General features: G+C 38.9%; 1 protein-coding gene across 1 annotated transcript; it reads right to left on the reverse strand.

The window, feature by feature from the left end:
- Positions 1-606: 606 nt before the first annotated feature.
- tnfaip6 (tumor necrosis factor, alpha-induced protein 6) lies at positions 607-25,959 on the reverse strand. Its single transcript, XM_052018773.1, has 6 exons — positions 25,700-25,959; positions 22,719-22,856; positions 4,586-4,747; positions 3,867-4,095; positions 2,950-2,990; positions 607-1,304 (listed from the first exon to the last, which is right to left on the reverse strand). The coding sequence occupies exons 1-6, from the start codon at positions 25,791-25,793 to the stop codon at positions 1,174-1,176; spliced, it is 795 nt and encodes a 264-aa protein (XP_051874733.1). The 5' UTR covers positions 25,794-25,959; the 3' UTR covers positions 607-1,173.
- Between the last annotated feature and the right edge of the window lie 1,989 nt (positions 25,960-27,948).

Consider the following 27,948-nt stretch of genomic DNA (forward strand, 5'->3'; position numbering starts at 1 on the left):
AATAGTAGTGATTAATAAAATAGTTTTTAACACTGAATCATGCTCAGTGTGTTTCTTTTGTTGCTGGTTTGTGACAAAATGGACTACCTACAGCAAGCACATTGGAGAGGTACCACCAACAAAATCTTCTAAATCCACTGGCAGGATAAGTGAACCAACAAAACCCAGGATAACATCAAGGTTCTAATTTCACTCAGCTGGCCCTGATGGAATGATTGTTCTGAAAGACTCGAAAAACTATTTTGTCCTCCCAAACTCTTGAATCCCTGATCCATGACTGCTGAAAACAGAAAGGGAGCATCTGCAATGGCACTGTTAACCTTGAAGCTCTTCATCAGTAGCCCAGCAACTCTGTCAAGTTCCTCCTTCCCCAGCTATGGCAAAGACTGTTGGTCCAGCTTTGGCATTGACAGCCATCTCAAAATCCACAGAACTGGAGTGGAAGCAAGTCATCTTCGACCCTGAGAGGGTGCCTGAGAATTTACATAATATTACATAATATGTGAGCAGAACAGGATAGTTATCTGAGCATTTCATTGAGAGCTTCAGTTGATAGTTAAATTAGTTTTTTTAACATATAACTTTATTGACAGTGAATTTCTCAAAGTAAAACAAAGTATATGGAGCACACTTTGGAAAATAACTTGGGAACACATTTATATCCATTAGATGACTGAAGTCATCACATAGCAAAGTACATAATAACATATAGTAAAGCCAAAAAGAATACATAAAAATAAAGATTAAAATTTGTAATTTTATTGCTTTCAAGGATTGAGTGGTATTTTGAAGATATCAGCTTATTTATTGATAACTATTATATTAGATAAATGTTATAAGCTAATGAAATATCAGATACATCTAGAATTAAACTATTCAACATTATGTTTCCTCAAAATAGGTAGTAGCCCAAGCACATATGAACTGTTATGTTGTTAATAATTATTTATTGAAGATCATGTTATAATCAAGTGTTAAAGCCATGTAAATGTTACACAGAATGTTACAATTGAAAAAAAAACATGTTTCTGTTAGATGCAGCTATTCCAAAATTCCAAGTAACATTAGGAGTAACAGTGAGAGATTCCAAGACTAATCTTGTTCATTTATGAAACAAGTAACTCAATTCTTTGAACAGCAGGTTTGATTGAATGTCTAGCAATCCTAGTGATTTCATCGACTAGTAGTATTTTTTGTCTCAATTTCTGAGGTGGTAGTGGGTGGATTGATGGCTTTATACACAAGAACAAAACCTTTTGCCGTAACTGATGAATCTGACAAGAACTTCAAGGTCATAACATTGCCTATAACAAAGAGAAAACACAATGCATAACTTTTATGTTCCCTGTGGAATCTTGCCATTCTCCATCACAATAAATTATATCCTGTCATAAAATAAAACAACATCAACTTCCAATTAATTCTATTTTGTAGCTGGATCAAAAATAGCCACTTCTCATACAATGAGTAGGAAACTTTGACATATTAAAATACTATCCTGTGCAGTATTTTGTAGAGAAGATCAAATTCTCTGAAAAAGGGAAACGATTGTGACATATGGACAGATCATACTTCTGATGGATTTTTATATAGGAGTCAAATAAAAAGGGAGAATAACTTCCTGTCTTACATCAGTTCACTTAAAATATATTTAATTAGCTATGGGATCTTCTGATAGCAATGTAAATAGGACTATTTCTGCTATGTAACAGGCATATAGAGCATGTTATACTCCAGGGAGTATAACTCATCCCAAGACTGTAACTAATGCAAATGCTATATTAGAAAAATAGCATAAAGGCTTTTAAGGCATCCATTGTTAACAATTAAAAAAAGAAACTAGGAAAGGAACTTTTCATCATTCTGAGCTGTTCTGCTTTGATATTTCAGAATGGGTAAAAGCACACCTCATGTGGGACTTCATCGAAATTTCTGTCACAGAGGCATGTTTGACTGATGGATGATGTTACCTATATTTGGTAATATTCTGTATGTCTGTTAAATAGTTCATGACACATTGCTCTATAATTTCCCCCTCCCCCCTGATAAAATTGTGGTAAGGAATGATTATCCAAAAGCAGTCAATTGTAAAGCACTTGGCTACTTTGGAAAAAAAATGCCTTTACTGGAAGACAGGCCATTTGTCTTCCTCCTTCTGTCAGATCTACTTTTCTTCAAAGACATTGCTACCAATTCTTCAACTGCCCTCTAGAGGGAACCCTAGCTCCACCAAAGCAAGCAGAGAAATTGATTGTCTGTATTCAAGTTGTCTGACCCAGATAATATTGATAACATCAGTTGAATGCTGAAGTAGTTCCACTCCATTACTGTAAGAAGCAGTAAATAGTAAATACCTGAGAGCTTCAGATGTTTGGTTATCATCGGCATAGATGTGTTGGTCCAAAATATCTTTTTGTTTGGTGGGATAGTAATATCTGCTTTTCAAAGTTATAAAAACCTTACCTGTTATATCCAGGCTTAGCATTAGTGAAACTTATTGGACTGTCATTCTGAATATTTCTTTGGCCAAAATTGTCTCATATAGTTTCCAGAACCAAAGGGATTAGAATTCAGTGTCCTGCTGAAGTTGACTACTTTTTTTTTACATAGGCATCAATTATTGGTTTGAAGTTGTTCTGAAATGGAAGATTGTCCATGGACCAAAAGCAGAAATTGGCATGGCAGTGAACAGTTTTTTGCAATTGTATTTGACTGGAATAACTCTTACTAATTGTCTCTACGGGTTGAAACAAGAGTAATGCTGCGCTTACTGGCATGGATAGAATACATTGCATAGAGTTCAGATACTGCTATTACAAATAATTTACGCATTAGCATCACATAAAAGTATTTAAACATTATTTCCTAAGATGGATTCATTTCTGAAAAAGAAATATTTCTAGTCCGGCATATTGTTCCGTAGAGGTTTGAATTAAATTGCAGGGTTACCTGTACTAATGATATCCCATGGTAACTGATCTCCACAAAATCTGAAAACACATAGAAAATGAAGATTTAAATTGAACATTCAGCATAGAAGATTCACCAGTAAAGATTTAGGTCTTGAGCTGAAGAATGGGTAAAATGTCTGCAAAAGGGATCCTTTCTCAATTCAGCCACAGATCACTATTCCATTACAGTTACCAAAAAACATATTAAAATGTTTTTATTTTGGAAGACAGAAATAAATATTGTTATGAATGTCTAGGATGATAATACTGGGGAGTTGAATGCATTATGGCCATGTTAGACTTAATACAATTAGTTCAGCACAATTAGTAGAACATAGAACAGTACAGCACAGGAACAGGCCCGAGGTTAGGGTTACTGTTCTATGTTCCACTCACCAGATAGGAGTGCATGGGTTTGGGGTGATATATTGGCATCAATAGAGGATTGGCTAACCGAGAGAAAACAGAAAGGACAATTTTTGGATTGGCAATCAATTTTCCACAAAGAGCATAGGTGGCGATTGCATTCTGCGGCTAACCCAGATTTATGGATGCAGAAAGGCACAAAAAGAGTTCTTCATTCAAAATAATCAATTAAAATGTTATTATACAAATAACTATCAAACTCATCTACTGTATCCATTTCTCATTTATGCCAGAAATAAACTCATGACTTTTGCAGGGAAGGGAGTCACCTATTTATCATATTCCTAAATCTTTCTAGTAAATATCTTGGAGTAACAAAATTTTTGAAACCCCTTCTGAATTTCAATATTCCATACACAAACATGTGCAATACCACAAAACCTGAAGTTACTATATAAATCAAGAATGACTGGACAGTTATCCTAACCCATTACAATACAGACTTCAGTTTCCTCAAATGATTTCTCATTTATGACAATAAACACTTACCTGCCAACAAAGCCTAGCAAGTCATCGTAACTGTCATAAATTTCAAGGTAGTCAGACAAGCAGGATAGATCATCTTCTACATCAAATTCCAAAAACCGTAAATGAATACGCTGTTTGTATTTTACTCGGATATGCCAGTAACAGATCTGTTGATGTTCGTATTTATCTGGGTAGCCTGGGGAAGAGATAACGCGCTCTGGATCTGTTAGAACACCACCGCATTGTTTTGCTGGAATGGGGAAAACACAAACAAAAGCTTTATACTTTGTAATAAGCTTGAAAAAAATACTTGTGTGTAAGTTTATACCGATAACAAAAAGCCAGGAGTGAAGTTCAGTCTTTATTCATTCTGAGGTATCTATCTGAATCTCCACCTCTTATTACAGAGCTGTAGTTTGTCATAGTCCAGACTATTAACATTGCTGTGTTTCTTAGCTGGCCTTCAGCAGAAATATTTTGTTGTTTTGTGCTTGTCTAGTAGTAATTATATCCAGGGAAGGTGGCTTTGAATCTTCCTCCAATTTCATTTGAGAATATAAAAGAAGTGAAAGGGACTATGGTGTAGTGCTCCTCAATTACTCAACAATTAGTAGGATTCTAGTTAATCTAATTGTTCTGTCACAGTATAGTATATATGCCTAGCATCTGAATATAGTTCAATTTGTAGTTATTATATTTTGCAAACTTGAGAAAATATAACATAGCTGTATTGAACACACCGTGTGGATTGTAGCAGTAAGCATCCCATTGTTCACTTTTATTAACTCGATATCCATAGTCAATGACACCAGTTTTTCCATGTCCACAGTTGGGTCCAGGTTTCACTATTGGATAACCGACTTTTCCTCCAGCAAGCCATCCGGCTGAACACACGTGAAACCCTATATGTAAAGTAAAGAAGTGTTAACCTGATCTATGTTGAGTAATTAAAAAGCATGATTGAACCACTCCTTCTGATTGGACATCAAGGATTTTCATAGATCCTTTATAATGATCACAGAAGCAGTTTCCAAATTGTTTGGTTCATTTTTGTCTTGTATGAGGAGAGGGTGATCAGCCAGAAGTCTTGGTACATGTAGGTACCAATGACATAGGTAGAAAAAGAGAAGAGGTCCTGAAGGAGGAATACAAGGAGTTAGGAAGAAAGTTGAGAAGTAGGACCTCTAAGGTGGTAATTTCAGGATTACTACCTGTGCCACGTGCTAATGGAAGTAAGAATAGAAAGATCTGGCAGATGAATGCATGGCTGAGTGACTGGTGCAAGGGCACGGCTTCAAATTTCTGGATCATTGGGACCTTTTTTTGAGGGAGGCATGACCTATTCACTAAGGATGGGTTACACCTAAACTCCAAGGGGTCCAATATCCTGGCGGGAATATTTAATTTAGCTGTTGGGGAGTGTTTAAACTAATCTGGCAGGGGGATGGAAACCAGGATGTTAGGATACAAGATGTTAGGGTAGAGGAGGAGGTTTATACAAACAAGTCCAAGATAGTGTGCAGTGAGGATGGTAAGAAGGACAGGCAGGTCAAAAGTCAGGATAATTTGCTGAACAATAGAAGTACAACAAACCAGGGTGTTAGGATAGAATATGTTAGGATAGAGGAGGAGGTATATAGAAACAAGTCCCAGATAGTGTGCAGTGAGGATGGTAAGAAGGACAGGAAGGTGAAAAGTCAGGATAATTTGCTGAACAATAGAAGTACAACAAAATCAGTAGCAGATACTGGACTAAATGTACTATATTTAAATGCACGTAGCATTAGGAATAAAGTGGAGGACCTAGTGGCACAACTACAAATTAATAAATACGACATTGTGGCAATCACCGAGTCATGGCTTTATGACGGATGTGATTGGGAACTAAATGTCCAGAGGTACACAGTGTATAGGGAGGATAGGCGGGTAGGCAGAGGGGGTGGTGTAGCCCTGATGGTTAGTAATGATATAAAATCAATAGAAAGGAAGGACATTGGGTCAGAAGAAGTGGAATCCTTATGGGTGGAGCTAAGAAATAGCAAGGTTAGAAGGACAATAGTAGCAGTTATATATAGGCCCCCTAATAGCAGTCAGGATGTGGACTATAAGTTGCAGTTAGAAATAGAAAAGGCGTGTCAGAGTGGCAACGTTAAGATAATTAAGGGGGATTTTAACATGAAGGTGGACTGGGAAACCCAGCAAGACAGTGGATCTCAGGAGAGTGAGTTTGTAGAATGTCTACAGGACGGCTTTTTGGAGCAACTTGTTGATGAGCCCACCAGGGGATCGGCTGTTTTGGATTGGGTGCTGTGTAACGATCCGGAGGTGATTAGGGAACTAAAGGTAAAGGAACAATTAGGAAGTAGCGATCACAATATGATTGAGTTCAGTTTAAAATTTGAGAAGGAGAAGCTGATAACTGGTGTATCGATATTTCAGTGGAACAAAGGAAATTACAGTGGCATGAGAGAGGAGCTGGCCCAAATTGATTGGAAGAGTAAGCTAGCTGGAGGGACGGCAGAGCAGAAATGGATAGAGTTTCTACAAGAAGTAAGGAAAATGCAGGATGGATATATTCCAAGAAAAAAGGTTTTGAATGGAAAAAAGGCACACATGTGGATAACGAGAGAGGTTACGGCTAAAATAAGAGCAAAAGGGAGGGCATACAAGGAAGCAAGAATTAGTGGGAAAGCAGAAGACTGGGAAACTTAAAAATCTGCAGAAAGAAACTAAGAAGGTCATTAGGAAAGAAAAGATGAATTAGGAAAGGAAGTTGGCAGATAACATTCAAAAGGATACTAAGAGTTTTTTTAAATATATGAAGAGTTAAAGAGAGACATGGGTTGATATAAGACCAATCAGTAACGGTGCTGGAGAGATTATAATGGATAACAAAGAGATGGCAGAGGAACTAAATGAGTATTTTGCATTGGTCTTCACTGTGGAGGACATAAGCAATATACCAGATAGTCAGGGGTCTCAAGGAATGGAACTGAGTTCAGTTAAGATTACTAGAGAGAAGGTGCTAGGAAAGCTGAATGGACTAAAGTCAGATAAGTCTCCAGGACTGGATGAGGTGCATCCCCGAGTTCTGAAGGAGGTGGCTTTAGAGATTGCAGAAGCACTGGTGATAATTTTCCAGGAATCGATAGACTCCAGCATGGTTCCAGAGGACTGGAGGGTCGCAAATGTAGTTCCACTGTATATGAAAGGTGGGAGGCAGCATAAAGGAAATTACAGACCTATTAGTCTGACATCGGTGGTGGAAAAGTTATTAGAATCGATCCTCAAGGATGAGGTTATGGAATACCTAGAGGTGCAAGGCAAGATAGGTCTAAGCCAGCATGGTTTCGTGAAGGGAAGATCCTGCCTGACCAACCTATTGGAGTTTTTTGAGGAAATCTCAGGTAGGGTGGATAAGGGAGAGGTTGTAGATGGTGTGTATTTAGACTTTCAAAAGGCCTTCGACAAGGTGCCGCACAAGAGGCTGATTAATAAGATGGGAGGTCATGGAATTACAGGTAGGATATTGGAATGGGTGGAGCATTGGCTGGTAGGCAGAAAGCAAAGGGTGGGAATAAAAGGATCCTGTTCTAGTTGGCTACCAGTTACTAGTGGTGTTCTGCAGGGGTTGGTGTTGGGGCCGCTTCTTTTTACTTTGTACATTAACGATTTGGATGATGGAGTAAATGGTTTTGTGGCTAAGTTTGCAGATGACTCCAAGATAGGTGGAGGAGTAGGGAGTATTGAGGAGACAGGAAGGTTGCAGAGAGACCTAGATAGTTTAGGAGAATGGGCAAGGAAATGGCAGATGAGATTCAATGTTGAGAAATGTGCCATTGTACACTTTGGAAAAAGAAATAAACGGGCAGATTATTATCTAGATGGGGAGAAAATTCAAAGTACAGAAGTACAAAGGGACTTGGGGTTACTAGTGCAGGATACCCTAAAGGTTAACCACCAGGTCGGATCGGCAGTAAGGAAAGCGAATGCTATGTTGGCATTCATTTTGAGAGGTATAGTGTATAAAAGTGGGGAGGTGTTGATGAGGCTCTATGGGGCACTAGTGAGGCCTCATTTGGAGTACTGTGTGCAGTTTTGGGCCCCATATCTTAGGAAGGATGTGCTGATGTTGGAGAGGGTTCAGAGGAGATTTACGAGGATGGTTCCCGGAATGAAAGGGCTTACATATGATGAGCATTTGTCAGCTCTTGGACTGTACTCACTGGAGTTCAGAATGAGAGGGAACCTCATAGAAACATTTCGAATGTTGAAAGGACTGGCAGAGTAGATGTGGCCAAGTCGTTTCCCTTGGTGGGTGAGTCCAGGACCAGAGGGCACAATCTTAGAATTAGAGGGTACAGGTTTAAAACAGAGTTGAGGAGAAATTTCTTTAGCCAGAGGGTAGTGAATTTATGGACTTCTTTGCCATGTACAGCAGTGGAGGCCCAATCATTGGAGGCGTTTAAGGGGGAGATAGATAGTTATCTAATTAGTCAAGGTATCAAGGGATATGGGGATAAGGCCAGAAATGGGGCTAGAAAGGAATAGATTTTTTTCTTCTTCTCATGGACATTCCCCCAGTTCTCATTTCTTTTTTCTTTTTCCCTTTCTTTTCTTTGGAGCAGACTCGATGGGCCGAATGGCCTACTTCTGCTTCCATGTCTTGTGATCTTGTGAACAATATCAATTGCAAATTATTTCAGTTTTACTTTCAACCTGTCAATAAAGTGGGAGAACTTTACCTCACTAGAATAACATATTCTGCATGTCATGGCATTGAATGTTCTTATGAAGCAACACGTTTCCCAAAGCAATAGAAAAAATGCAAACATCCAAGCTATGACCTTGATCATTTCCCATTTGTACCACAGGCACTGCATTCAGTCTCATACCAAATCAATGGACATCCTGTTTTGTATTAATACCAGATAATTTACATTGACTTAACTATGCTAACGATTTACTTCAGTTGTTTTTATGCTATCTCACTAAAATTATCCTTATTGTTTCTTCCCTCATTCAAACTTGATTTCTTTAAACAAAATTCATCTTTTAAGCTAATAATAGTTTTCTAAGGTAGCCTTTTAGTCACATTGCCTTCTTTTGCCATCGTGACATGATGCCAACCATCTTCTATTCAACGTAAATGATTATGAGATAGGTAGAAAAAGACAAGACAAAAAGGATTAATAGGAAAGGAGCAAAGCAAAAGAAAAATAAAGATTAAGGACAAAGAGGGAACATATATTCAGTACATTTGGATTGTTAAGAATTAAAAAAAGAAATGCTGGAAATACTCAGCAGGTCTGACAGTATATATGGATAGATAAACAGAGTTGACATTTCAGGTCAAAGACCCTTCATCAGACCTGTTCTTTGCCGAGGTCTCAGGTGTCATTGCAGTACAGATGGAGGCCACCTGGCATCTTAGGCATACCATGGTACACTACTGCCATTTAGGCTCTGCTTTCTGTAAGTCAAGCCCAGATTGCTACCATCTTGCACTAAATTCCACTGTTGTGGTTTCTGAGGCCCCACTGGTAGCTTGCAGTCGATCCTCTAGTAATTGAAAGCCATCTGACCTCAGACAGTGTCATTGAGTCAGTGGGGCAAGAAACTGCTCTCCCTTCTCACAGAGAGATTTCCGACAATGCCCTTGAAGTTGCTATTAAGCCAATTAGCTCAGGGGTGCTGGTGTACAAAAGTAATGAAGTGCAAGGGGATTTTTACAAGGCCATAGCTGGAGTTCTGAATACCCTTCTTGTCTCCTTCTTTAATGAAGAATATTCTTGGCTTGGAGGTAGTACAAAGATTAATCATTGGATTAATTCTTGGAATGAAGGTCTTTGAAATAAGATGTACATACATGTGGACGTCACTAGCAATGCCAGCATTTATTGTCTAGCCCTGACCCATATAAAGGCCTAGCTGGCTTATAGGTTTCCTTTTCTGAAGGGCATGAGTGAAAAAATGATATTTTATAACAATCCAGCAGTTCTGGAGAACAGTTTTAATTCAGGATTATTGAATTACTTGAACTTATCTGACCCAGTTACTGAACACATCTCTGGATCTGGCAATAAAAATGTTGAAGAAAGCTTATGACTGTTCCTATTTCTCATATCTGTTATAGAAAGGTGTGATCCGAATCCATTCCATTTATGCCTGGAGCAGCTCATGGTTACTCTTCATTGTCATCTGCTGCTTTATCCACTGGACCACCTCCCATATCTTGGGAACCACTTCTCAGCAAAAGCAGATATTGATATTGAGACGTATAATTGCATACAGTCTACCAGAATAGCCTTTGATCAACAGAGGAAAGGAGTGTTGAAATCCTCAAACTAAGCACAAAATGCATGGTCTACCAGGTAACAATAAAATTTGTCCACCTGTACAGTTCTGAAGCTTGGAGTAAATACAACAGGAGTTGAGCACAATGCCTTAAGTTTTGCATGTGGTCAAATACTGCTGCCAGGGGACCTTACTGGCATGGTCCATACACTGCTAGTTTAACTTGTCTTTTAGGGTGCTCAATAATTTCCAGGACCCGACCTATCAAACGTACTCTAGTGAAATTAAGGCTGTTAGTGATTATTCCCTTAGCTGGGATCAGTCTTGTGCATCAATCAGCTACTAGCGTCACTGTGAATATTTTTTGCCAGCTCCATAGACCATTGGCTATTAGGGTGCAGTATGTCCATCAAATTGATGCATGAATTCTAAACTATTATAATCTATATCAATTTATTGACTAATAATCTATGGATAATTATTTGGAAATACATGGGTGACAGACTTTTAACAATTGATCACCACATTTTTTTATTTGAGTTTACATTTTACCTCAGTTTTCTATTCATTGTTCTGGTTTCCTGTACTTTAAAGCAAAGATTCCAAAACAATCTAATCTCTGCTGGCAATGTGGCTGTTTCTATCACAACTACTAAAGCTTTTCTCACAGTGGTAGATTAAATACTTTAATATAATCAGATCAGAATTTGAGAAGGGTTTTATAAAACTTTGGAAAAAAAATTATCAGAATAAATTAAAGAGGTAGAATGGCATTAGAATAAATTCATCTTTCCCAAATTTCAGTTTCCATCTAACAAAAGCTACTTAGTCTCTCAAAGCAGAAACATAGCAAAGATAATTTGATTTTGTATTTTTTTCCCTGTGTACTGCTAATGACATTTTCAGCCCAAATATACTTTGGTAATGATGTTTAAAAGTTACAGAAAATGTATCTTCAAATTAATTGCTTCAGCCTACTCCAGAAAATGAAATAAATGCAGAGGTTATAGTTCTTTAAAAAAACTGTTCTTTAACTCCTCAAGTTGCTTCAGATGTGGTCATGTCCCTTTTGGATTTGTACACTGTCTTGTTGTTTGATTCTAGAACCCTAGAAAACAAGAAACTAGGAGCAGAAGTAGGCCATCAAACCCTTCAAGCCTGCTCACTGTTCACTGTTCACTGCTCCAAGTCTTCTGTGATGTTCCACTTAGCCTTTATTTTCCTGAACTTTCAAAAATATCTCCAGTGATCTAGCCTTCATAAGCATCCAGGGTAGAAATTTCAGATATTCAGCAACATCTATGAAAAGAAATTCCTATGCACCTCAGTTTTAAATGAACATTCCCTTATCTTGTTGTTATGTCCCCTTGTTTGAGACTAACCCACTCAAATGGCTTCAGAAATGTATTTTTCAAAGAGCTGATGCCTATATGATGGGACAAATGGCCCTTTTCTATGTTATATTGTTCTATAAAATTATGAAGAAAAAAAATTCTTTGAGTTGGCACAGCTAATCTAGACAAATTGTTCACAATGATGAACAACTAAATACCAAGGGATGTGAATAATCAGTTTAAGCATAGAAGAGTTTTGTAAACAGACGTACAGAACTGAATCAATAACCTCTATATAAGCTGCTAGGACTGAGGAAATGTAGCAGAAGGTAGATAGTGGTTAAGCCAATAAATGAATTTCAATACATTTGAACAAATATTTTAGTGTTTACTTGCACTTAGGTTCTCAGAAGGAAATCAGAGAGAACCATGAAGAATCTTTATTTGGAAATTTTAAAGAAATTTGAGTAGAACTCGCTCAAGATAAGATCGTACATAATATGAGGCCAGCATGCTGAATGCCCTCCTTTATTCTTTGTTTGCTTATATTCTTACTGAGAAGACTCTTTCAGATATTGTTGGCATGATCCCAAGCAGCCAATTGAGTGTACTCCAAAACATTCAGAAATAAAATTCAGCTATCAAATTTTCTTGGAATTTTACGTTTCTTTCCTAATGGGCAGCACAAATAGTTGGCAATATAATTACTCTGTGTAGGAAGTTTGATGCCAGTTTTTTATGCCTTTTACATGGAGTTGGTGTCTAGCCCTGCCTTGTTGGAATGGTTGTTTGGAGACTTAAAAATATTGTTTCTGATCCCTCATTGAAATATAACTTGTAGGATACAATTTTGCAAACAACAGACATCCTTAGCTACCATGAATAAGGTAATAACAGGGCTATGTGTGTCGCTGTTGATAGGATCATAACAAACAGAAAATGTTTGTGGAGCTATGAGGAAAGACCCTGGAATGCGGCTAACTGGATTGATCTTAGAAAAACCCGGCATGGATTTGGTAAGTTGAACAGCCTGCTTCTGCACTGTAATAATTCCATGTTTCTATATTAGAAAAAAACTTAGAAATACCTCTTTAGTCAAGGATTGTTAATGTGGATTAGTTAAAGTGAAGATCATATATAATGATATTAAGGCTTGCTTGAACGTTGGCTTGGAGCCAGGAACCCCAATCAAGTTGGTCCCCTTACTGGCTCTCCTTTTGGTTTTCCATAACTACCAACCCCCTCCTTAAATCTACAGGCTCATGACTTCAGTTCTACCATCACCCCTTCCCTTGATAATCTTTCCAACCCCCACCAGGGACCAAACAACTGATATAAACCTTCTCCCATTCTCAGGCACCAACCACCTAATCCAAGACCTCCACCCACCAGTGGCCTCACATGGGCTCTCATACATCTCTACTGACTCCTCCCACTACTGACTGTTGCTGCCAACCCACCACTACCTTACCTTCAGTAGTCATCAACATCCACAACTCATCTCTACCCCCTTACTGCTCATTGCAGTTACCCAAGGCAGTGACACCCCCTCCACAATCCCAAACCCCTAACTGCAGTACTCCAATCCAACAACACCCATTCTCCACCCACTGTCAATCACAGCCACCTGACTTACCCAATCCTCTCACCCCAGCCACTGATTACAGGCTGCCACCATTGATTGCCACCAACCAACTCTTGCCCTGATACATGATTATATCCACAGCCCTCCTCCCTTCAGTCATGGGACTCTGTCCCTCGCAACCTCCCCCACTTCCTCAGATCTGGGAACAACCTGGCTAAACTCCAGACTTAACTGCTATCATTATTATACATAAGGCTGATTCAGTGGTGCTAGTTACTTGCTTCTATGTTTCCATGGCAGCCCATGACCAAATTGATGCAGCCAATTAGCATCATATTAGAGGCACCAAGGAAATTCTAGTCAGTGATTTTCACACTCTATTGATCTAAAACTGTAGGGCACTTGACCAAAGTGAGGGATAATAATTTCAGATTTACCAATTCCAGAATTGCCTCATATCTACAGACATATTTTTCAGTAAGCATGGTAAAGTAGTGTGATCATTGATGGGAATCCTGGAAGATATTTTTCTCCTTGTGCAAACCCTGATGTTAATTGTTGTGCCCTATTGTCACTGCACCTGAAGTTAACTATTTCAGGACAAACCCGGAATCTCTGCCTTCTCTGTTTCATTGTTCAACCTTAACCAATTGACACACCTTTGGTAATTAGTTCATATCATGTTTTCCAAAGCAAATCATGTCGAGAAACTGGACAATTTGGGATCATTCTCCTTAAAATAGAGAATGTAATTTGATAGAGGAGTTCAAAATCATTAATGGTTTTGATAACATAAATAACAAAATTTGCTTAAAATTTCATCCCACTAAATGAGGTAGAATACACTGCATGGATGCCACGATATGGTGTCTTTAATGTTACTGATGGGGGTAGGTTTTCTTGACAATCGTATATTGTGGCAGAATATTTGGTATCTCAAAGACACAGATTTAAGATCATTTATTAAAAAGCAGAGGCAAGATGAGAAGACATGTTTTTATACAGCAGGTCTTTTTATGATTATGATGATGGAAGCAGACTTGGTTCAGATTTGAACATAGAACATAGACCAGTACAACACAAGAACGGGCCCTTTAGCCCACAATGTCTGTACCGACCATTATTCCAATTAAACTGCACCATTGACTGCACGTGGTTCATATCCCTCAATCCCCTGTCTGTTCATGTGCCTGTCTAAATGCTGTTTAAACTTTGCTATCGTATCTGCTTCCACCACTTTCCCTGGCTGCTCATTCCAGGCACCTACCATTTTATGTGTAAAAAAAACTCGTCACATAAATCTTCTTTAAACTTTCCCACTCTCACCTTAATGCTTTTCCCTCTAGCATTTGACATTTCCATCCTGACAAAAAGACTGTGACCCATCTATCCCTCTCATAATTTATATACTTCAATCAGGTCTCCCCTCATCCTCAGACAGTCCCGAGAAAACAACCCAAGTTTGTCCACCCTCTCCTTCAAGTTAATACTCTCTAATCCAGCCAACATCATACTGAACTTCTTCTACACCCTCTCCAAAGACTCCATGTCCTTCCTATAATGTGGAAAAATTTGGAGAAATAGGAAATACTTGAATTATATGTCTGAGAGCAAGTGAATAATTGGATAGTTCTACTGAGGAGATAGCACAGGTGTTGTGGGCCAGATGGTCTCCTTGTATGCTGTATTGTTATAAAATACTGTAAATTGAATAAAGAATTGATGGCACATTTGGAAGTCCCAATGGTTAATTTTTCAGTAGTACTTGGTACTTTTCACTTATCTTCTAGACTGTATTTTGAAAACTATCATTTCTATTCTTAAATGAAAATTCAAAGTTAATGCTTTTGGCTCCTTGACTGCTTGACTCCTACAAGAGGAAGTTAACAATAAAAAAACTCTTTTGATGTGTTTTTTTATAATTCAAAAGGGAAATTAAATTCAATAGCCTAACTCACAATAAGAAATTGGGAAGAAAATCAAACAAAAGATTTCTTCCTAATAATGATCTATCCTTAAGTGGGGCGGCACGGTAGCGTAGCGGGTAGCACGATGCTATTGCAGCGCCAGCGATCAGGGTTCGATTCCCATCACTGTCTGTAAGGAGTTTGTACGTTCTCCCGTGTCTGCCTGGGTTTCCTCCGGGTGCTCCGGTTTCCTCCCACATTGCAAAGACATACGGGTAGGTTAATTTGGGTTTAAAATAGACGGCACGGACTCGTTGGGCCGGAAGGGCCTGTTACCACGATGTAAATAAAATTTAAAATTTAAGAATAATTTAACAATGTTTGAAATGAAGCCATGAGTAGTCTAATCCTTACCATTTTGGGCTAGATCATTCTGGAGAAGGGATCTCAGCATTTTTCCTCCATTGTACTTGGGCCCACTTACTTCAGGTTAAAATACAAACTGCTGGAGGAACTCAGTGGGTCGAGCAGCATCTCTGGGGGAAAGGAATTGTCGGCATTTTAGGTTAAGACCGTGTATCAGGACTGAGAATGGAGAGGGAAGGTAGCCGGGGTAAAATGGAGACACAAGAGACTTCAGATACTGGAATCTAGAGCAAAAAATAAGCTGCTGGAGAAACTCAATGGGGCTATCTTAGGGAGTGGCCTCGCCTTGGAAGAGAGCATGAAGCCTGTGGCTGGAATAAAGAGGTAAGGGGGTAATGGGAAAACAATAAATTTGCCCAAACTCTGCCAAAACCTTTTGAAGACTTTTCTCCAGCTCTTAAGCCAAGAGGGACCCTTGGGTCTTGATGCTTACGTCTGCAGTAATTCTGATGAATTCCAATGTTCCCGACAGTCCTTTTAGCTAAAATCGATTTTTTGGAAACTATATGACACTAATGTAAGAACTAATCCTGAGTCAGGAAGACAATTATTTTTGTATAATTCACAGACTCAAAGTGCCAAACTATTGCATTAAGACATTTAGACTTGTATGTGGGTTCAAGATAAATACATTTGCGGATGATACAAAAAATGGGATGTGTGGTTGATGATAAAGAGAAAAGCTTTAAACTGCATGAAGATATTGATGGCTTGGTCAGTTGATTATTACAAGATCACAAGACAAAGGAGCAGAAGTAGGCCATTCGGCCCATCGAGTCTGCTCCATGAGCTAAACTAATACAATTCCCATCTAGCCCCAATTTTTGGCCTTATCCCCATATCCCTTGATACCTTGACTAATTAGATACCTATCAATCTCCTTCTTAAACACCCCCAATGATTGGGCCTCCACAGCTGTATGTGGCAAAGAATTCCATAATTTCACTACCCTTTGGCTAAAGAAATTCCTCCTCATTTCAGTTTTAAACCTGTACCCTCTAATTCTAAGATTGTGCCCTCTAGTCCTGGACTACCCACCAGGGGAAACAGCTTAACCACATCTACTCTGTCCAGTCCTTTCAACATACGAAATGTTTCTGTGAGGTCCCCTCTCATTCTTCTGTACTCCAATGAATACAGTCCAAGAGCCAACAAACGCTCATCATAAGTAAGCCCTTTCATTCCGGGAATCATCCTCGTAAATCTTTTCTGAACCCTCCCCAACATCAGTACATCCTTCCTAAGATAAGGGGGCCTAAACTGCACACAGTATTCCAAATGAGGCCTCACCAGTGCCCCATAGAGCCTCATCAACACTTCCTTACTTTTATACACTATACCTCTCGAAATGAATGCTAACATAGCATTCACTTTCTTTACCGCCGATCTGACCTGGTGGTTAACCTTTAGGGTATCCTGCACGAGTACCCCCAAGTCCCTTTGTACTAATGTACTTCAAAATTTTCTCCCCATCTAGATAATAATCTGCCTGTTTATTTCTTTTTCCAAAGTGTACAACGGCACATTTCTCAACATTGAATCTCATCTGCCATTTCTTTGCCCATTCTCCTAAGCTATCTAAATCTTTCTGCAACCTTCCTATTTCTTCAGTATTCCCTACTCCTCCACCTATCTTGGTGTTGTCTGCATTATTAGAGTTAATTATAAAAGTGCCAAATGGAGCTTTTCCATGGGATTGATAATTGGTAATGGTTTATTATTGCCACATGTTCTGTGATACAGTGAAAAACTTTTGTTTGCATGCCATCTAAACAGATCATTCCAAACATAAGTACATCAAGGTAGTACAATAGGAAAAAAAACCAGAATATAGTGTTACAGTTACAGAGAAAGTGCAGTGCAGGTAGACGAATAAAGTGCAAGGGCCATGATAAGGTAGACTAAAAGATCAAGAGTTCATCCTCGTCATATAAGAGGTCCATTCAGGATTCTTATAACAGCAGGATAGAAGCTGTTCTTGGGCCTTTGAGGTCATACATTTGGAGATTCAACAAAACAAAGGAATGCATAATGAATGGAAGGTTATTGACAAGTGCAGAGGAATAGAGGGACCTTGGAATATTTGATTACAGATCCATAAAAGTTGGTAAGATGGTTCAAAAGGATTATGGGATGCTTTTCTTTATTTGCTGACACATGGAATATAAGAACTCACACTAGTAAGACATATAACTTGAGTCCTAGTTCTCACCACTGTATTATGATTGCACTGGAGATTGTGTGATGGAGATTTACAAGGGTGTTTTCAGGATTGTGTGGTTGCTGTGAGAAAAAAATGGATGGGCAGGTTGTTTCCTTTGGAACAGAGGAGGCTGAAGGGAAACTTAATTGGATGTATAAGATTATGAGAGGCTTAGAAACAGTAAATAGGAAGGATCTATTTCTTTCAGCAAAGGGTTCCAAATCCTGGAGGCATAGATTTAAAGTAATTGGTAGAATAAACTAGAGGGGAGATGAAGTAAAAGATTTTCACTCGGAGGGTGATGGAGGTCTGGGATTCACTCCTTGAAAGGATGGCATAAATCCTCATCACTTTGAAAGGGTGTTTGGATATCTATTTAGTAGAGCTATAACCAGCAGGCAGTGGGCTAACTTCTGGAATATAGGAATGCACTGCCACTGCCTTTTTATGAGAGGAATGAATGTGATGGACTGCCTGGCTTCCTTTTGTGAAATAAATTTTCTCTTAAGAAATTGCTTTATTTAATTAACTTTCACAAGCCCTGTTTTGATTCTTTCCCTTTTTCTGCATTTTGTCTTCTATTATCCTGGTATTCTGCTTCTAATATACAACATTCAAATAATTCATATATCCTCACCCTTTCTCTGGAAGTTAGGCACATGTCATAAAACTAGCACTCAATTGGCTGAAATCTAGTCTGAAGGACTCTTGATTCAGACCCTGAAGACCAATGTAATTATGCTATTGATCAGTGGTGGGAAGGGGGGAGACACTAAGAATTACAAGGGGGCCCTGAAACTTTAATTATATTGAGATAATGTAGTTAAAGAGCTCACATAAATGTAAAATTTTTTTTTACAAAATAAACTTTATTCATAATAAAAGACAGACTATATACAATTACAAAACAGTGCAAACCTTTACATTCTTGTACAGATCATTCATTAGTGTTACCTTTTTATATAGAAAACAGCACCGATGCCACATGTGTGGCTCCCTGGAAACTACCTGGTCCTGTATTTACAATATTTAGGGCCTTTCTCGCCTGTCCCTGCCCCTCCCTCTCCAGTGGCAGAAGAACCCTAAACTGTAGTCCTTCCCCACCGAGCCTTTGCGTTGGCTGCACCCAGCTTCAGTGCGTCCCTCAGCACATACTCCTGCAGCCTGGAATATGCCAGCCGGCAGCATTCCCCGACGGACATCTCGCAGTACTGCAAGACCAAAAAGTTTCGGGCAGACCAAAGAGCATCTTTCACCCAGTTGATGACCTTCCAGAAGCAGTTGATGTCCATAACAGCCCGCAGATCAGAGAAACCTCTGTTACGCTGCTGGGGATGAACCGTGACAAGGACCCTTGCATCTTTAAAATATAAATAAAACTATTTTCAGTGTGGCTGTTTCCCCAGCAACTGGGCAGCTAGCAGTCATTGTGACTCCTTAGGACAGCCCCTCTTTATAAGGAGTAGCCAGTGACATCATCAGCTGGTTATAGGGGCAGAGGGCGGCACATATTGTAGGACTTTAACTGAAGAAGATTAGGAACCATTGTCATGGATTCATGAGATAAGTTTTGACATAGGCTCAGCCAAGTCACCCAGGTGCATGACTCTTGATAAGATCTTGCATGCAAAAATTCTTCAGCTTAATTGTGCCAACTGAGTTAACTGATCACAGTCTCTCAAGTGGTTAATTTTCAATCACAGTTCATTATTTACACAATAGTTTGTGGTTTTGTAGGATAAGTTAAGTGACATTTAAGGCAAGAATATTATTTTCTATAGCACGAAAAGTGACACCCCATCTCATCTGCAATGCATATATAGCTGAAGGGAGAAAGCTCCAGTTATTTTCCATACTTTTTGTCCAGCCTTTCCATTCAAATGTATTGTTCTGAGCAATAAAGAATGGTTTCCTGTAAATGGCACAGTGTTTCCCTGCCAGGTTATTTTTGCTGCCCTTCACATATGTTACAGATGGTTTCGAGGAGAAGCCGCAAGAAGCTGTGTGCATTTCTTTTCAGTATATTATGTCTTCTAAAAGTTGAGACAGGCCACCATCTGCTCCCCGTGTTTTGCAGATTCCAGAATCATTATTTCAGCAAATGGCTTAAGATTATTTTAAAACTTTTCACAAAATAACTATGATGTGAGTAATAGGAGCTTAAGCCCAATATCATTCAATATTTTGAAATGTCTTACCTGCACTAATTCAAAGTCTGTAATGCTGATGCTGATGTGTTACCAGATAAAGATTTTCCTTCATATAGTCTCTTTCACTCCCCCTTTAGACTGTCCCCAAGTGCCCTACAGTCAATGAAGTACATTTGAAGTCTAGTCTGGAGCAAACATGGCAGCCAATTTTCCCTCAGCAGACTCTCACCTAATTGTGATAAAACTAGATAAATTCCCTGCTCTTCTTGAACTTATGTCCTCCTGCCAAAGCAACGGCCTACAAAATTTGTATTATTTTGGGTGTGCATATGATAGTCTTTTATGTGGGCGAGTGAATAATTAGAATGTAATATTACTTGCTAAATATTCAGACTTTTGCAAAAAAAAAGCATTTTAACTCATTTTGAAGACAATTGTATTTATCTGCAGATCAGTTTTATGTGCTTGTAGTTGTATTGTTTGTTAATCAAGAAATGGGGTCAGTAGGTTAATAATTATTTTTAAACCCCACCCCCCCAAACCTTCAAGTAAAAAGGGGAATTTTTGACCAATTTTAGCCCTTCAACCAAATGGAAAACAAAGATCAGATCATACACATGAGATTAAAATACAAAGTGCATCATACACAGCATAAGCAGGGTTAATATTTCTTAAGATCCATTATATTTTAAAATATTTACTTAAGTGAATTGCAACTGATATAAGCACATTTAGATTTTAGGGCCAAAGAGTTTACTAAGAAATATTAGGAAATAATAATAGCTTCTACAGCATTAAAAATACAACTATACTCATGCAATGAAGTGTGATATCTTCAGTATATTTTCTATACAGGATAATATATAAGCAAAGATTTTCTTCTGAAGATTAAGCAGGAGAAAGTTACCACGTAGAGGAGCATTAATTGTCACTAAGTTCAGGAACTTCAGGATATACTTCTGTATAGTCCAGAAATTATGATGGAACAACAGTAACCATAGAACAATACAGCATAATATAGGCCCTTCAGCCCACCATGTTGTGCTGACCTTTAAACCACGCCTAAGACTATCTAACCCCTTCCTCCCACGTATCCCCCTATTTTAAATTCCTCCATATGCTTATCTAACAACCTCTTGAACTTGACCAACGTATCTGCCTCCACCACTACCCCAGGCAGTGCATTCCATGCACCAACCACTCTCTGGGTGAAAAATCTCCCTCTGATATCTCCCTTGAACTTCCCACCCATTACTTTAAAGCCATGCCCTCTTGTACTGAGCATTGGTGCCCTGGGAAAGAGGTGCTGGCTGTCTATTCTATCTATTCCTCTTAATATTTTGTATACCTTTATCATGTCTCCCCTCAACCTTCTTCTCTCCAAAGAGTAAAGCCCTACCTCCTGTAGTCTCTCCTCATAATCCATACTCTCCAATCCAGGTAGCATCCTGGTAAATCTCCTCTGCACCCTTTCCAACACTTCCACATCCTTCCTATAATGAGGTGACTAGAACTGGACACAGTACTCCAAGTGTGGTCTAACCAGAGTTTTGTAGAGCTGCATCATTACCTTGTGGCTCTTAAACTCAATCCCACGACCTATGAAAGCTAACATCCCATAAGCTTTCTTAACTACCCTACCCACCTGTGAGGCAACTTTCAGTGATCTGTGGATATGAACCCCCAGATCCCTCTGCTCCTCCAAACTCCCCAGAATCCTACCATTAACCTTGTACTCCGCCTTGGAGTTTGTCCTTCCAAAGTGTACCACCTCACACTTCTCTGGATTGAACTCCATCTGCCACTTGTCTGCCCAGCTCTGCATCCTATCAATATCCCTCTGCCAGCTTCGACAGTCCTCCACACTATCCACAACACCACTGACCTTTGTATCGTCTGCACTTACAGTTATAGAGTCATACAGCATATACGGCACAGCAAGGGGCTCTTTGGCCCACCATGTCCATGCAACCTTTATGCTCATGTACATTAACAAAAATCTAGCTGCGGGATAATAGAATTTACAACATGGAAACAGAACATTGGCTTAACTGATCTATGTTGGTGTTTATATTGCACTTTAGTCTCCTCCAAACCTATTTCTTCTAATTATGTATCAGCATATATTTCTATTTCTTTTGCCATAATGGACGTAGCTAGATTTCCCTAAATATATCCATACTATTCCCCTCGGTTATTCATTGCAGATGGTTTTAGCTTTGATTGGCATTATGGTTGCTATATGTTGTTGTGTGAATCTACATGCGTGTGATGCTGCTTCAGACAAGATTTTCATTGTGCCTGAACCACACTGTACTTGTGCTTATGACAATAAAATCGACTTGACGACTTGACTTGGCAAAGAGATGGTGGGCTGAAGGGCCTGTTCCAGTGCTGCACTGTTCTATGTTCTATGTAGCAAGCTTCACATACCAACTACTCTACAGTCTTAATTTGGTGTATCCCCAAGGTTGAAGTTCTTATAGTTCTATCCTGTCCCAAAAAGAATGGCAGAATACTTATTCTCTCTTCTCCCCTCACTAATTGGGCAGAAGATACAAAAGCCTGAAAGCATGTACCGCCAAGCTCAAGGACAATTTATACCCAGCTATTATAAGACTTTTGAGTGGACCTCTTAAATGATAAGGTGGACTCTTGACATCACTGTCTCTGTCGTCATGGCCTTGCACCTTATTGTCTACCTGCACTGCACTTTCTCTGTAGCTGTAACACAAAATTCTGCATTCTGTTATTGCTTTTTCCTTGTACTACCTCGGTGTACTGACGTGATGAAATGATCTTTTTGGATAGCATGCAAAACAAAGTTTTTCGCTGTATCTCAGTACATATGACAATAATAAACCAATTACCATCTAAGTTATTTCATTTAGACTCAGCACTATACCAATACTCTGTTTAATGAAGTGATATTCCATCTCATGTGTTAAAGAATGTACACATTCTTTCCTACCTATTTTTTGGGCTGCCATCAACTGATTATATGTTGCAAGGGTGCCACCTTCATGATTGCACAGCACTTTAGCTTCTCTCAGGGTGAGCTGGTATCTTCCTTTGCGTGACTCTCTGTGATAAACACCGGCTGCTTGTTCTGCAATTACATAAAAAAACACATTGTCAGTTTCTACCACTTCTTTCAAACCACTTTCGTTATTATGGCATTGACAAGTCAAGTCTTTCAATTTGAACTTTAATTCATATATCCTGTTACACATTTCAATCACTACTTTTGACCTGCTATTATATTGCGGTGACGTGAAGCAGCAAAAAATCTCACAGTGTACAATGTACACATTGAAATATAAATAAACAACAGAAATAGAGGACAAAATTAAGCTAAAAATTGTGATTTTTTTGAAATTTCATTTTGGGGATCTGGGCATTGCTGGCAAGGCCAGCTTTCATTGCCCATTCCTTATTGCCTTTGAGAAAGTGGGAGTGAGTCACTGCCTTGATAAGCTGCAGTCCTTCTGGTAAAGTTACTCCCACAGTGTTGTTGGATAGGGTGTTCCAGCATTTAGACCCAACAACAATAAAGGACCAGTGATTTCTGTTTCCAATTCAGAATGGCGCGCAACTTGGAGGGGAACCTGCAGGCAGTATTGTTCCCATGCTCCTGCTATCCTTGCCCTTCTTGGTGGTGAAGGTCATGAATTTCTAAGGTGTTGTTGGAGCTTGGGTAGGTAACTGCAGTACATTTTGTAGATGGTATCCACTACAGCCATGTCATGACAGTAGTGGCAGGAATTAATATAGTGGATGGAGTGCCAATCAAGTGGGCTGCTTTGTCCTGGATGATATTTATTTATTAGTCACACGTACATCGAAACACACAGTGAAATGCATCTTTTTGTGTTAACAACCAACACAGTCTGAGAACGTGCTAGGGGCAGCCCACAAGTGTCGCTGCACTTCCGGCGCCAACATAGCATGCCCACAACTTCCTAACCTCTACATCTTTTTGGAATGTGGGAGGAAACCGGAGCACTCGGAGAAAACCCATGAAGTCATGGCGAGAACGTACAAACTCCTTACAGACAGCGGTGGGAATTGAACCCGGGTCACTGGTGCTGTAATAACATTATGCTAACAGCTATACTACTGTGTCAAGCGTCTTGAGAGTTGTTGTTGCTGACTCATCTAGGGAAGTGAAGAGTTTTCCATCGTTCTTCTGACCTATGCTTTTTATTTGGTGGAAAGGCCTTGTGGTTTCAGGACCTGAGTCATTCACCACAGAACACCCAGCCCCTACGTTGCTCTTGTAGTTAACGCATTTATATGCCTGGTGCAGTTGAGTTTCTGGTCAATGGTGACTCCCAGGATATTAATGGTGGAAGGTAAAACTATTGAATGTCAAGAGTAGGTGGTTATACTCTCTCTTCTTGTAGATGGTCATTGCGTGACTTAACAACCCAGTCCTGAACATTGTTTAGACCTTGCTGCATGTTGAGATGTGAATGGAATTGAACATTGTGCAATCATTAGCAAGTATGCCCAATTTTAACCTTGTGAGGGAAGAAAGATCATTGATAAAGGAGATGAAGATGGTTGAGCCTTGGACACTGCCCTGTGGAACTCTTACAATAATGTCCTGGGCCAGGGATGCTTGATTAGACTACTTGATGAACTGACTATTATAAAAGAAGAGGACAGTGAAGGGATTGATTTGTTTACTACAAACTTTTATTATGTTTTAAACTGGGTCTAAAATTTCACCTTTGGTTAGCAATTTTTTCACAAAATGATTTCTTCGTGCTGAAATTTATTCTCATCTTTATTTGATGGAAACATGTAAAAAAAGTTTGTTTAAAAAAATATCCACTTCCTTCTCTAGTGAAGATAATCTGGCATTTGCCTTAAAATTTAAATCTCCACCTATTCCAAGGCAGTTAAAAACACCTCCCTGCATGCTGTAAAATCTATAACCTTCCAAAGTCACAGCTGGAAAAGTACATTAGTAAACATTTAGTAAATTCAGCATCTAACGTAATACCACTATCACCCCACTCATCACCCACCAGTTCTAAAAAGAGTAGTATACTCACAACTCAAGAAAGAGAGGAGAATTCAATAATATACATACATTTAAAAATCCAAAAGGGTTAATGGGTTGAATTTCTCTGCATTGAATCATTTGCACTTAGATAGGAACATCTTTACTAATAAAAGATTGGAACATAATCTTCTCCATATGCCCCAAAGATAGGGTTCTGTGATAGCTGTATTCACCAAAGCAAAATAAAACTTATACTAACAGTGAGTGGGTAGATCACAGTTATATCAGATGCTTGCCAATGTACATTTTCCAGCTATGGGTTTGGAAATTTGTAGATTTTACAGCATACAAGAAGATGCTTCATCTATGATATGAACTAATTTCCAAAAAATCACTGATTTAAATATTTATCTACTTCCCTTTTAAATCAAGGAAAGGAATACTTGCCTTTTGTAAACTCTTTCTTGATATCCATTCCATTACCACCACCTCTCTAACATCCACCACCTCCCTACCACCTACCTCCAGTCCCCCTACAACTTCCACATACACAGTCATGCACTGATAAGATGATGAACATCATTATAAATTAGTTCCTCTCTTGGCAAAATTACTGACATAAAGGAAATACATGTTAATTTCTTCTATTGTTTAAATAGAGTGTATACATTAAATATAACCAATAGTCTGATATCTGATAGCTAATAAATTATTCATTAATACAACATATGTTTTGCGGTTTGTTCTGACTCTGAAGTAGTAAAATATTTTCTCCAAGGCAACAGAATCTGAACAGCTTGAACTATTGTATCAAATAAGCAGTAAAAATGGCATTGCCTAATTAAAACGTAATTTCAAATCACAGACTCCAGAGAGAGATTAGTCTTTTTTTACAATGTAAGTGGGAAAAAAGCACAAAAGAACAATTGTGGTCTTACCCAACCAAATTGAGTTATGCAGTACTCCATCTTTCATCCCCCAGTTGACTGTCTCATGCCACAGTAAAATAAAAAACAAGATGGACAGAGACATGCCTACAGTTGTACTTCTAGGCTTGTGGTTGTTCGTATAAATGGTGTTACTCTATGAGATAAAGTAGATATAGCTGCCAGTAGACCATGCTGTGTTTCAACATCTGGTTACCAGATGTTTTTACTTCCTAACTGCTTAATGGCTCTGAGATCATCGTGGTTGCTGAAATTCCATTAACTGTAACTGGACAGCATACTAATTGGTTCTCATTGTTTGATGGCTTTCTCAGCAATGTTAAATAGCTTATTTCTCTCTCATTTTAATTAAATTGCTCGTGGAGTTGGCACATTAGAAAAACAATCAAAATTGTGTTTTTGTTAATGTGCAAGTACAGAGATTTTTTTGTTGGAAGCTGTATCCTGTAAAGGGGGGGGGTATCTAATTATGCTGGGGCATTTGGCTGCTTCTAATGTTATTTTTATTCATCAGCCAAAGGATCTTATGGAAAACTATTACAGTGCTAAAACTGAAATCACCTGGAAGAGGATGAGTATCCTGGACCTGTTTATCCTGACCACAATAGACAAAGCCAGGGTAATTACTAACTCAAGCAAAACTTTAAAAAAATGATAGAAATTCATTGCAACCAGATATTCCACTGGTTAAAATGTGGTCTCGCACTTCAGTAGCAACACACAAAGCACTGGAGGAACTCAGAGGATCAAGCAGCATCTGTAGAGGGAAATGGACAGTTGACATTTTGGGTCGATACCCTTCATCTGGAGTGAAAGGAAGAGGGGGTAGAGCCAGTATAAAAAGTGGAGGGAAGGAGTGGAGCAAGAGCTGGCTGGTGATAAGAGGATCCAGATGAGAGGGGTGATAGCAGATGAGGGAGGGTGAGGGGGGAGTGGGAATGATGTCAGATGTCCATTCTGCGTGGCACTTCAGTAGAGTCATTTTACCAGATCACAAAAATATTCTAAGTTTCCATTACTTTAATTAACTTTTATTTCAGATTTTCAGCATTTGCATTGTATTTAATTATTTTTATTTCGGAATTGAAACAAGTCTGTTTTAACAATCACTTATATTACATTTGAATATAAGAACTTTAAACACATAAATAGGATAGCAAAATATATATAGTATCTTGCTTGAAGAACTAAGAAAATCTTTAGATGATTTTCTCTGGAAGTTAGCTATTATCTGTTTTTCTTAAGGAGGTCTCTAATTTATCTGTTATTTCTTAGACAGAGCTAGCAACAATTAACCATGTCGATGCCTTAACTCCATTTGACTATATTTTCCTTGTTCATTTAAGAAAAGCAAATGAAATTTGCAAGCAATCCTTGCTCATTTAAGAAAATCAATGCAAATCCTGGAAATTTGAAATGAAAGCAGGAAGTGCTATCAGAGGGCAAGAGTGGACAGAGAAACAGAGTGTTTGTTTTGGCTCTTTTCATTGGAAACTGAAGATTTTAGATATGAATGGCTTTCAAGTAAGTTCAGCGTTATGGGAAGAGACAGAACAAAAGCGTGAGGACGTGGTAGGATGGAAGGCTGGACATCATAAGATATCTTTATTAGTCACATGTACATCAAAACACACAGCGAAACGCATCTTTTTGCATAGAGTGTTCTGGGGGCAGCCCGCAAGTTTCGCCATGCTTCCAACGCCAACATTGCATGCCGACAACTTCCTAACCTGTACATCTTTGGAATGTGGGAGGAAACCGGAGCACCTGGTGGAAACCCACGCAGTCACGGGGAGAACGTACAACTTGACAATGTTGTGCCCATAAAAGGTCACCATCCTAAACAACAGCCCACAGCACTTCCAGTGGCTCTGGTGCCACTGTGTTTGATGATTGGTGCAGACGTGATGGGCCAAAGGGCTTGTTTCCATGCTTTATGGCTCCATGACTTGATGATCTCTGTGGAGATCCTGGGTGAATAGGTCTTTCAGTTGGAAGCCTTCCTTACCTTCTAATTCTGCACTAATTTTTACTTTTAGATGGTACTTTCCTTTTGGTCTTATGTTGTTCTTTAACTTTTAAGTCATCCGCGACTATTTTTATTTAGTAGTTCAAGCTCTTTCCCACAGATAAAAACTGGGTTTGTAGCAAGTAAAGTTTTTCCTGAGCACCTCCCCCCATTCTGCAGTGATTTTACCCAGATGCAGATTTACTCTGACTGTGCCATTTTATTATGGGCC

Source organism: Pristis pectinata, chromosome 1, assembly GCF_009764475.1.
Source record: "Pristis pectinata isolate sPriPec2 chromosome 1, sPriPec2.1.pri, whole genome shotgun sequence".
In the NCBI taxonomy this organism is placed as follows: Eukaryota; Metazoa; Chordata; class Chondrichthyes; order Rhinopristiformes; family Pristidae; genus Pristis; species Pristis pectinata.

Coding starts and splice junctions, on each gene's coding strand:
- tnfaip6 (XM_052018773.1), bottom strand. CDS start 25,793: ATGTCTCTGTCCATCTTGTTTTTTATTTTACTGTGGCATGAGACAGTC. Junction 22,857..25,699: donor GCATAACTCAATTTGGTTGG/GTAAGACCACAA, acceptor ATGTAATTGCAG/AACAAGCAGCCGGTGTTTAT. Junction 1,305..2,949: donor ATGGGATATCATTAGTACAG/GTAACCCTGCAA, acceptor TCTTTGTTATAG/GCAATGTTATGACCTTGAAG.